Source organism: Lampris incognitus, chromosome 14, assembly GCF_029633865.1.
Source record: "Lampris incognitus isolate fLamInc1 chromosome 14, fLamInc1.hap2, whole genome shotgun sequence".
NCBI lineage: Eukaryota > Metazoa > Chordata > Actinopteri > Lampriformes > Lampridae > Lampris > Lampris incognitus.
The window spans coordinates 925166-937649 of NC_079224.1; the positions used below are offsets into that span (position 1 = coordinate 925166).

Genomic DNA, 12484 nt, shown 5'->3' on the forward strand with positions numbered 1-12484 from the left:
ATACTAACATATGCAATGCATTAATATCTCAATTGGATATTTATCTTGACAGAATATAGAGTTCTGACCGCCTCTGTCGTTTTAGGTAGGGGTGAAATCCCGGTCATTCTGGTGTTAATTAGTTGACGCACTGACACATTCTAAACAGCTATACATATTAGTTTTTCACAGTTGTTTACACATTAAAATTGGAAATTGAAATGTCATCCATTATCCAAACCGCCTATCCTGCTCTCCGTGGGGATGCTGGAGCCTATCCCAGCAGTCATTGGGCAGCAGGCCATCACAGGGCCCACACACACACAGATTCACACCTAGGGAGCTTGACATGCAATCACTAAAACCTGAAATTCATGTGCCAAATCCCTAAACCAAATCTGCAAAATTGCAAGCACAATTTCTGCTTTACACTCAGTTTTCAATTCTAAATCACACTTTTTGCAAAACACTACACAGTTCTCTACATTAGGCACAACATTCAAAATTAAAATGTAATGCGTTCCTTTGGAGAAAAAAAAACAAAAAACGCCAATCACAATGCCAGTTTACTAATTGGCAACACCCACTCCTCACAGGTGTCAACACTAGTTGCTTAAATTGTTCACTTCGAAATAAGAAATGAAAAAGGCCACAGATGAACTCTCCCGTTTAGGAGGAAAATAGAGGGTAATGGTGAAGCAAAAGCTAGAGGTCGAGGAGTGAGAGTAAGAGAAGGATGAGGAAGGACATTGTCTCAGATGAGATCAGGCCGCATTGGTTGACCATGTGCTCAACCATGGATTGATTACAAGGGAGCCTGTACGGGGAGTTCAGCACAGTTGCACCTATCATCTGTACATTCAGAAATGAGAACCGGTAATGTAGTACCTACTATATACACCATGCTGCTGCTCTTTATGTATGTATGTATGTATGTATGTATGCCGTCGTCGGACTGCAGTATTTGTAGTATACTGCAGTCCGACATGTCAGTAGGCCTATGTTACTCAATGATTGTTGGCCAATGTCACGGTAATGTCATTTTATATGGAAAACATATTTTAGCTTACTGTAACCAATCATATCATATTGTTGGATGTTCTGCAGAACTGAGAAAACACCAAGCCATATTGGAAAACCCTGGCTGTTCACACCAGAACAGGAGACGGCTATTGTAAACATGGTGGTAGCAAACAATGCCTTTAGGCTACGGGAAATACAGAACCACATACTAATTGCTGATAAGACAATATTCAATAACATTCACCAGGTGGACTTTTCTACTTCGGACCGTGTATCATAGCACAACCGAATCTGGATAAAATAGGTCTACAGGGTGCCATTTGAGCAGAACTCGGAGACAGTTAAAGAACAAAAATGTTCAAGTAACTACTATACTGTGAATTTGCTATCATATCAGCCCTGTATAGACACATTCTACTTCTTCTTTTGGCTAGTTCCCTGTTTCACAGGGGTCGCCACAGCGGATTTTACAGTCTTCATCGGTACCCTGTGAGGGCACAGCACCAATGGCGGCCGTTGTTAACCCGGGCCTCGACCGATCCGGTATGGAGCCTCGACTGACCCAGTATGGTCTTGTCAATCCGCAAATGGATTTGGCAACATTTTACATCGGATGCCCTTCCTGACACAGGCACTAACCCTATGAACGAGGGCACAAGTATTGCGCTGGATGCCATCCCAGTATTCATGGACTGGGGCCCATGCCTGTTGCCCATGCCATAGACACATTACAGTGCTATAATCCAGTGTATTGTGCTTCACCATATTGGATGCTCTAGGTGTATTTCTCATACTCTTTTGTCTGTTTCAGAGAGTCTTGGAGCTGGATGCCACTTCAATTCAACATATTTAACCGAGCAAAAGAAGGGGACAATGATGGAATATTATTGGCCATTGTGTATGTCCCTGGACAGTATGGAGGGAATATCACCATATGCACTGCCATTAGCCAACAAGGCATCCTTCATGGCTATGCCAGCCTTGGTCCCTACAACACTGCACCTTCTCATCACATTCCTAGACACACATGGCATCCTTATTCCAGCCATGCAGAGGTATGGACCAGAATAGGCCAGGTATCATCTGGGACAACTTGACTTTCCACCGGCTGCTCTGGTCTGCAACTGGTTCGTCGACCACCCACAATTTATTTTTGTATACCTCTGACCATATTCCCCCTTCCTAAACACAACTGGAAAGGTATTTTTTTTGGCGTGGTGATGGAAGGTTTATGACCGCCATCCCCTCGCATGCATGCCTCTTCTCCGGGCAACAGAAGATGCATGTGATGAAGTTGATGTAAGAGGCTTTCAGTGACTGGATCCGTCACTCCAGAAGATTCTTTCCCCACTGTTTAGCCAGGGACAACATTGCTTATGATGTAGATGCGGTGCCAGACCAAAATAGGGGGCAGGATGCAACCTAATTTTGTTTTACTTAACTTTTGCATTTTTTGTTTATTTGTCTTTTTCCCTGTTTAGAGTTTTGAAAAAATGAGCCACTTTATTTATTTATTTGTGTTTAATTAATTTTTTTTTATAGAAAACCCTTTTTCTTATGGAACGTTTTTCCTGGTTTTCTCGTTTTGGGTATATAAAGTGTTACATACAAAACACGCGTTCTAAAAATAAATTTATGGAAAAATGTTTTTGTTACTGTATTGCAGTTGTTTATTTACATATATTTGAGTAGATCTAATTACTGTAACAATATTTTACAACCAGCTACAATGTAACACGGAAAATGCAAAAGGCATAACCCTACTGATGAGATATTCCTAGTGTTTAGTGTTGAGCACATCAGTTGTTGGTTGACAGAAAGTTCTATTCGTATGATGGCATGTGTGAGTCATTTTGATGCAAATAAAACATTTTGGACCGAGAAACCGTTTTGAATGCAATGTTTCCTCTTGCTAGGTTTGTAGAGTTTTGTATTTTGTGTTTTGTATTTTTAAGTTTTGAGAAAATGAGCCAAATATTCAGAAATCGTGTAAACAGCTGTAAAATAATAATAATAATAATAATAATAATAATGCTGGATAGTGCTTCTGTCAGTTTTCACAAAAACAGATAATGAAGCTTGGTTCTATGTGTATGTTGATTGGGTTTCCTCCTGAAAATCTGTGAGGGAGATGAGCTCCAAAAATACCATTAATGTTATGTAGTTTACTTTGATACCTCCAAGCAGGAACACTTGTTTAGCTGCTTGCATTCTCTGCTTGTGAATTCCCTTTCACTGTTTGTGTGTGTGTGTGTGTGTGTGTGTGTGTGTGTGTGTGTGTGTGTGTGTGTGTGTGTGTGTGTGTGTGTGTGTGTGTGTGTGTGTAAAGTTTTGCTTATTGAAATTAATGTAAGCAGAGTGAACAAAGGTACTTTTATAGAAGTTCCACCTTGGGTACTCTGCTTCCTCTGTCTCTCCTTACTGTGTGATGACCTCAGTAACATTTTATCTTCATTTTATATTTCCTGTTTCTTACCCACGTGGCGGTCTGCAGCAATATGACCAGGCTTCAAATTTTTTGGGAAAAAAAATTCCTTGGCGATGTAATCCAAGAACCAGCACATATAGCAGCGGTGGTGGGTGGACTAGGGCTTTGAGTTGTCCCCACAACTCGATTCCCATGAGAAGGGTCTTTAGTTTTGAACTAACATGATGCTCATCTTCAAAAATTATCTCTGTCTCTATCTATCTATCTATCTATCTATCTATCTATCTATCTATCTATCTGGGCAGATATTTAAAAAAATTCAATGGAAGAACATGGAGTGTAAGCTGTATAGCTCAGTAAGTATGAACACCGGCGATCAGGGGTTCAAATCCTGGTTGGATGGTGGAGTCTGCAGTAAACTGGAGTCCGAGGCTTAGCTCCTCGTGCTATACAAGAGTCCGTGGCTCACACTCTTCATGCTATACAAGAGTCTGTGACTTAGATTCCTCATGCTATACAAGAGTCCGTGGCACAGACTCCTCATGCTATGCAAGAGTCCGTGGCTCAGACTCCTCATGCTATGGAAGAGTCCGTGGCTAGACTCCTCATGCTATAGAAGAGCCCGTGGCTCAGACTCCTCATGCTGTACAAGAGTCAGTGACTCAGACTCCTTATGCTATACAAGAGTCCGTGGCTCAGACTCCTCATGCTATACAAGAGTCCGTGGCTTACACTCCTCATGCTGTACAAGAGTCCGTGGCTCAGACTCCACAATTTCAGTGGCTCAGACTACTCATGCTATGCAAGAGTCCGTGGCTCAGACTTCTCATGCTATACAAGAGTCCGTGGCCAGACTCCCCATGCTATAAAAGAGTCCGTGGCTTACACTCCTCATGCTGTACAAGAGTCAGTGGCTCAGACTCCTCATGCTATACAAGAGTCCATGGCTTAGACTCCTCATTCTGTACAAGAGTCAGTGGCTCTGACTCCTTATGCTATACAAGAGTCCGTGGCTCAGACTCCACAATGTCAGTGGCTCAGACTACTCATGCTATGCAAGAGTCCGTGGCTAGACTCCTCATGCTATGCAAGAGTCCGTGGCTCAGACTCCTCATGCTATGGAAGAGTCCGTGGCTAGACTCCTCATGCTGTACAAGAGTCAGTGGCTAGACTCCTAATGCTATACAAGAGTCTGTGGCTCAGACTCCCCATGCTATACAAGAGTCCGTGGCTTACACTCCTCATGCTGTACAAGAGTCAGTGGCTAGACTGCTCATGCTATGCAAGAGTCAGTGGCTAGAATCCTAATGCTATGCAAGAGTCCGTGGCTCAGACTCCACAATGTCAGTGGCTCAGACTACTCATGCTATGCAAGAGTCCGTGGCTCAGACTCCTCATGCTATACAAGAGTCAGTGGCTCAGACTCCACAATGCCAGTGGCTCAGACTACTCATGCTATTCAAGAGTCCGTGGCTAGACTCCTCATGCTATGCAAGAGTCCGTGGCTCAGACTCCTCATGCTATGGAAGATTCCGTGGCTAGACTCCTCATGCTGTACAAGAGTCAGTGGCTAGACTCCTAATGCTATACAAGAGTCTGTGGCTCAGACTCCCCATGCTATACAAGAGTCCGTGGCTTACACGCCTCATGCTATACAAGAGTCAGTGGCTCAGACTGCTCATGCTATACAAGAGTCCGTGGCTCAGACTCCTCATGCTATGCAAAAGTCCGTGGCTTAGACTCCTCATGCTATGCAAGCCAACCACCTCTGATGTACGCCACTCGGGATGGAATCGTCCACTGTATAATATTGGAAAGAGTGAAAAAAAAACAAGATTATATGAATGAGATGTATTTCTCTCATAGAATGTGACAACACGAAGAAACTTGATTTCGTTGATTATCTTGATTTAATCTATCTTTAATATTATCTCAGCAAAGATATTAGTTTTTATTTTAATGTTTTTATTGACTATTTTATAGAGAGCACTACCGCCACACTACCCCTCCCGTCTACAAGTTCTCTCTCTGTCCAAACACACACACACACACACATTATATATATATATATATATATATATATATATAGCAGGCGCGCCTATATGACTCCGCTATGTGTTCCGTGCCTGTATCAAGCAGACCTTGTGGCCATTCTACAGGGGAGGGGTGAAAAAAGAGGGAATATCTTGGTTTTATTATTTGTAATTATGCTATATTTATGTTCAAAATGGTTTTAACAACGACAACCCCTGCTTTACTCAGCGCCAGTTCCCCTTTGTGTATATCTGCCAAAACCCGTGGTTGCGTCTGTTTTCAGCACCTTCATCTTCACATTTGAAACGACGTGGATTCGGTTGGACAGCAGAACTGTCCGTGGTGCCGAAACGAGCCTCTGGACCCGGACAGCCCGGTCCTTCTCCGCTGCTCAGGGGTAGATGTCCACACAGCCCCTCGCCATCTCCACATAGAAACGGAAATGCGTGGACTCGGTGGAAGTTAATGCCCCACACTAGCCGAGGCTGCCGGTACAGCTCGACAAAATTACAGAGAAACCTGCACTCGGCACTGTTAACAAGGCTAAGTCTGTCGATGTCATTTTAAGTCGAAAACGTCCAGAAGCGTTAACTTGATTATGGTTGTAATGTGGCTTCGAGAGAGAGAGAGAGAGAGAGAGAGAGAGAGAGAGAGAGAGAGAGAGAGAGAGAGAGAGAGAGAGAGAGAGAGAGAGAGAGAGAGAGAGAGAGAGAGAGAGAGAGAGAGAGAGAGACAGACAGACAGACAGACAGACAGACAGAGAGAGAGACAGAGAGAGCAAGCAAAGCAGTGATGTCATAGTTTCTAATGTGTGCCATGGGAGAAGCATCTTGCTCACAGCCTGGAAGCCGTTCACCATGCTGCAACATTAGCTAGCGGAGCTTGCAATGTTTGCTTGCATTATCTAAATTAATATTTTAAGCTTTGCTGTTGAGCTGCAAGTACGACGAAACCATGTAAACCGCGACGAAACCAAACGACGGATGAATATGCATGCAGGAATCACCACGCCAGAGCTGCAAGAAGCTGAATGCGTCCTGCACGAGGAAAAAAATAGAACCGCAATGGACATATTAAAAAAACGGACGTTATTGTCGTTGACAAGTAAGCTCACGTAGATTATCACCAATGAGTGAAGTCGAATAATACATACACAGATATGAAGTGACGCTAATGATATTTTTCTGCCATGTAGTTGTTGCCATTTAAGTCAGGCCTATATTACTGACGGGCGGCGCTTGCAGTGGAGAGAAGCCCTGCCCAGGACCACTTGGAAGTCTCTCAAACACAACGTACCGGAGTAGGAGGAGAAAGATGAAGAAGGGAAGCGCAGAGGGGTGTCGACGATGAGAAAGGAAGGGTAGAGGAGAAGAGGAGGGGAGGGATAGAGGCATAATAATAGTATATTATTACAAGCTTCCAAATATGGCGGCCAAATCTGACGGGGTCTTGAGAATGAAGAAGAGCGACGTTGCGTTTACGCCTCTGCAGAATTCGGACCACTCAGGCTCGATGCAAGGACTAAACCCAGGATCCCAGCCGGACTCAGCAGGGACAGGGGACGGGGATTTTGTGAACGGAGAGTCGAGATGTTGTGGTGGGGGAGGTTCGAGTTCGACGTGCCTTCGACAGAGCAGGGAGCAGCAGCAGAAATACACGATATGGGACTGCATGTGGATTTTGGCTGCAGTGACAGTCTATTTCGCTGATGTCGGAACCGATGTTTGGTTGTCTGTCGACTATTTCCTCCGGCATGACTACTGGTGGTTTGGGCTAACCCTATTTTTCGTGGTTCTGGGCTCCTTTTCCGTGCAGGTCTTCAGTTTCCGATGGTTCGTCCACGATTTCAGTACAGAGGACGGCTCGGCCTCAGCGGGGACGGGATCCAGCGGTGGTATTGGTGCGGCAAACTGCTCGCACATGGACGGGAACAAACTGCTGAGCGGCTCAGCCTCACATGGGGACGTAACCGCTCACCACCAGCCGTCAACACCTCAAAGACAGGCCTCAACAACCAGCAGGAACATCATAACCAACAGCAACGCCAGCACCGTCGGGAGATGTAAGAGTAAAAAGAGGTCGGCCGCTTACTCGCTCTTCGTCTGGTTCGCACAGACCGTCATTCATGTTCTGCAGCTTGGGCAGATCTGGAGGTAAGCTGACGGCCAGCGCTTGTGTACAACAAGGGTAGCTTTGTTGGTGTGCATGTCCTTTGTTTTTAAAATGAAAGGAGCAGGACAGGATAAGGGCGTGATGCCAGAGACGGCAGGGTGTCATCATTTGATGGCCAGGTCCTGGAGCCTTCACGAGGCCTGCAGCACGGAGCGCTGCTCTCACTACACAATCACAAGGCTGACTCACTAGCTGTCTTTCCCACACAACGGTGACAAGCAGGGATTAGGCTGTCTTAGTCTTTCAGTGCCCTCGTCTGCTTCCTCTTTTCTTTCTTTTTTTGGTTCTCTTGCCCCTTCTCCTTCATCCCCCCTCTTGCTAATGCAGAGGACGCGTGGTTAAAAGTACAGGTGAGCCCAGAAAGACCACGTTAGCCTGACTTGTACTTCCTAATGTCAAACAATGTCAGCAATGTGGACATTATTACTTGATTAACTGAGCGTTTGCAATTCATTTTAGTAACACAGTAGCAGCTACACAGGTAATTCAATTTATCAAATACTGGGATTACATTTTGGGCCTAGATAATTGTACATTTAAGAGTTATATATTCACCTCTTCATGCTCTACTATTAGAAAAAGTTTGTTTAAACGATACCTCACCAAACAAGGGTTGCACAATTCAATAAAATAAGATGTGTTCTTTATGATGAATCCCTAATCTGTTGGGGGGGGGGGGGGCTGAATGGCATAAGGTCATGTTATCATTAATGACATAGTGCGTTCTAGTTTAGCTTACATCTTTTCTTTTTGTCCCATGTCAGTCCTGTCACTCTTTACTAACTCTTGACAAATAAAACTATATAGGTTTGGTGTAGACCTCTAGATTAGGGTTCTACACCAAACCCCGTGTTTATCTGAACAGCTTCATTGCACTAGTCTGCCAGTTACAACATTTCAAAGCTACTCAGGTAAAATAATTGTGCCAAAATCTTTCTGATCATTATTATCTAGTATGTTTAAACTTTGGAAACTGTAGACTCTTCCCCTAGTGCTCAGTTATTAGATTACAACATGTTGCAGTCCTGCAGATGTACAACTGCACTTGCTGCTTTGCTATTCACTCAATCAGTGAAAATCCACATGGACTTGACTTTTCTTAAAGCCGAGGTCAAAAATGTGTGCGGCACAGTGGCCCAGTGGTTAGCGCTGTCGTCTCACAGCAAGAAGGTCCTAGGTTCGAACCCCGGGGTTATTCAACCTTGGGGGTCATCCCAGGTCGTCCTCTGTGTGGAGTTTACATGTTCTCCCCGTGTCTGCGGTGGATTTTCTCCAGGTGCTCTGGTTTACCCCACCACCAGAAAGACATGTATGTTAGGGTTTATACTCTTGTCTGTGCCCCTGAGCAAGGCATGGTAAGACGAGCTGGAGTTGGTCCCTGGGTGCTGCACGGCAGCTGCCCACTGCTCCTAGCTACACAGCTAGGATGGGTTAAATGCAGAGAGGAATTTCCCTATGGGGATCATCAAATTATATCAAAAGAAAAAAAAAGGCAGAGGACAGCAGATCTACATGCTGAAACCTTCTAATGAAAAAAACAAAAAACGAATACGAGAAACATATTTGTTTTGGTCTACACATTTGTTTTGATCCACTAACACCCACGTATTTGTAATATCCTCATAATGTCTCAAGGGCTTGCATGGGTTCCGAGTGACATTAGAACTTTGCAGATTCTGGAGGATATAGTTATTTTAACTTACATCCATCGTCATTCTGCAGAAAATCCAATGGTCCCTCACACAGACTATTTTAATTCTGTTCAGATACTGTATGAGTGTTTCGCTGGCATCAGTCAGATTGACTAGTATTTGCATGAGACTGTGTTGGAGAGGTGGAGAGACTAAATCTAGTTTTGGAATTGAGTGTAATCGACTCAGATTTTGTTATTGGAATGTAATAAAATTATGTTTTTGTTTTCTTGCATTTTGAGTGTGGCAATGACAGTGAATTAGCCAGTGAGATGTCAGTGTAGCATGGATGGCAGGCAGGAAGCCTTCATCTTCATCTGTGTCAGGCAGCCTCACAGATGACTACTTAAAGTCACAGTCCTGAAGATTTACACTTCATACAACCAAATCCTGTTTGATTTTTTTTTTTTTTTTGCTGACACATTTAAGACAATAGCCAATCCATGAGTAAATGCCAAATCTTGAATGCTTTTCAAACTGCTTATGTTCATGGGTATTGCCAGGAAGAACCTTCCTCAGGAAAAAGGACACAATGAATTGTTGTTATGTCTTCAAAGCCAAATACTGAAGAATAAGGTCAGTAGTTTGGAGAAGAAGCAAAGTTGTGTCAAACAGGCAGACCAAGTTTGCAGAGAACCATCACCAATAGAAACTACAACGTCAATAGCTAAGACTTAAGTAAAACCTTGATATGTTGTGCAACTCAGGGGAAGGTGCTGACACAACACTGCTGGCACCTTTGTTTCATTTCAAGTGGATCTCTGGAAAACTGCTGGAATTAATTAATGTAGGTGCCAGTGAGAAAACCATCAGTCTTCAGGTTGTAGCTTTAAGCTTTCCTTCCTGGATACTGGCCTTATGTTGACCCACAAATGCCCTGTGATGTTTCATGAGCTTTAACCTGAAGCTTTGAGGAAAAAAACTCAGAGTGAATCAGATCTATCATATTGATGCTGCACAGGTGAATTATTTCAGCTCTGAATGGTATTGCTTAGATATAAACAAGAACAGATGTAATACTGATCACATGACTGTTCACATGATAATGACTGGAGACGGTGGTACTGACGAAAAGACAGGAGGCAGAGGTGGAGGTGGCAGAGTTGAAGATGGTAAGATTTTCACTGGGCGTGATGAAGAAGGACAGGATTAGCAACGAGTATATTAGAGGGACCGCTCAGGTTGGACGGTTTGGAGACAAATCAAGAGAGAACAGATTGAGATGGCTTGGACATGTGTGGAGGAGAGATGCTGGGTATATTGGGAGAAGGATGCTGAATAAGGAGCGGCCAGGGAAGAGGAGAAGAGGAAGGCCAAAGAGGAGGTTTATGGATGTGGTGAGGGAGGACATGTAGGTGGCTCGTGTGACAAAGGAAGATGCAGAGGACAGGAAGAGATGGAAACGTATGATCCGCTGTGGCGACTCATAACGGGAGCAGCCGAAAGTGGTAGCGGTAGTAGTAGTAGTAGTAGTAGTAGTAGATGTAATACTGATCAGCTCCAAGTCAACATCTCCAACATCCATTATGTCATTTACACCACTGCTGTGCAGAAGCATCAAGAGTCCTACATGAACACACATGGCTGATGTTTATCTGATGCTTCCCAGCAGATTTCTGATCTGTCCAGCACACGTGTACCAGAGTTGCATGCTGTATATCGGGCAATTTGAGTCTAAAGAAAATACAAGTATTTTGGTGAGGCCTTTTAACACAAAAGCGATCCCTAAAAAAAAACAAAAAAAACAATAGTGTTATCACAGGGAAATGTAATAAAAATCTACAAGCCACCACCAGCGGGTTGAACGACACCACCACTTGGTGGCACTTGTGTGACTTCAGCATTTCTGTGCTGAAACACTATGATGGCCTAGGGGCGGGCCGTCCTACATCACTGCTGTAGGGTGTTTTCAGCCCATAGATGTATTTCTGGTGACAAGAAATCCAAAGAGCAGGAATCGTTGTGATATGATGTCTGGTTCATCGCCAACATCAACATTTTATGCTTCAATTCTTGTCTTAGTACAGGCCTGTGAACATTTGTTATGATGAAATAAAAAAAAAATGAACAAGGCCATGCAGTTTTGGTCAGTTTTGTTTCTTAAGAAAAAAAAAACGGAGAACATTATTAACTTCACAGGCTCTTAACAGACGGTTAAGTCAAAAGCAGTGCAGGAAGAAGCTTTGGCGTTCCATGTGGAGATGTTACATAAACTACTTTTCCCATAATAACTCATTCGTTTCTCTCATGGCATCCTTTGCATCACTATACTGCTGTTGGCATATGTAGTCTCATGCTGCAATCATGGTCTGACACTGTTTTCACACAATATTCTTTACCATCTCTTTAACAGTCATTAATATGCTCTATTGTCTCTTTAATAGTCATTAGTATCTTTACTATCTCTTTAATATTCATTAATATGCTCTATTGTCTCTTTAATATTCATATCTCTTTAATATTCAATAATGTTCTTTGCTATCACTTTAATCTTCATTAGTATGCTTTACTATATCTTTAATATTCATTAACATTCTTTACTATCTCTTTAATATTATTATTCGCTAATCTCTTTAATATTCATTAGTAGTATTTACCATCTCTTTGATATACATTAATATTATTTTATCTCTTTAATATTCAAGAGTATTATTTACTATATTTTTAATATGCATTAGTATTCTTTACTATCTCTTTACATTCTACTGCATGATGTGTGGATCATAGCATATTCATGCGCCTTGGTGCTCGAATGCTCGAATTTCTTCTTTATATATCTATATATCTATAATGTACAGATATAGCGGCCTTATTGTGTGTATTATGAATTTGTGTGTGTGTGTGTTGGGGGGGTTCATGATCAAACTTTGATTAATAAAGAGGTAGCAGGCAGATGAGCTGAATCTGGTCTACATGTTTCAGATGACCAAAACATCCGCTATTCAAACTAAACACAACATCCGCTATTCAAACTGAATACAAGATGCGCTATTTAAACTAAACACAACATCCGCTATTTAAACTAAACACAACATCCGCTATTCAAACTAAATACAACATCCGCTATTCAAACTAAACACAACATCCGCTATTCAAACTAAACACAACATCCACTATTCAAACTAAACACAACACCCGCTATTCAAACTAAACTTTT

General features: G+C 42.8%; 1 protein-coding gene across 1 annotated transcript in view; it reads left to right on the forward strand.

Annotated features, from left to right (window-relative positions):
- Positions 1 to 6779: 6779 nt before the first annotated feature.
- Positions 6780 to 12484, forward strand: part of xkr4 (XK related 4) — a 154843-nt gene continuing 149138 nt past the window's right edge. The window contains exon 1 of the mRNA XM_056293265.1: positions 6780 to 7617. Coding sequence (XP_056149240.1) covers positions 6890 to 7617 — 728 coding nt within the window. The 5' untranslated portion in view covers positions 6780 to 6889. The remainder of the gene's footprint in view (positions 7618 to 12484) is intronic.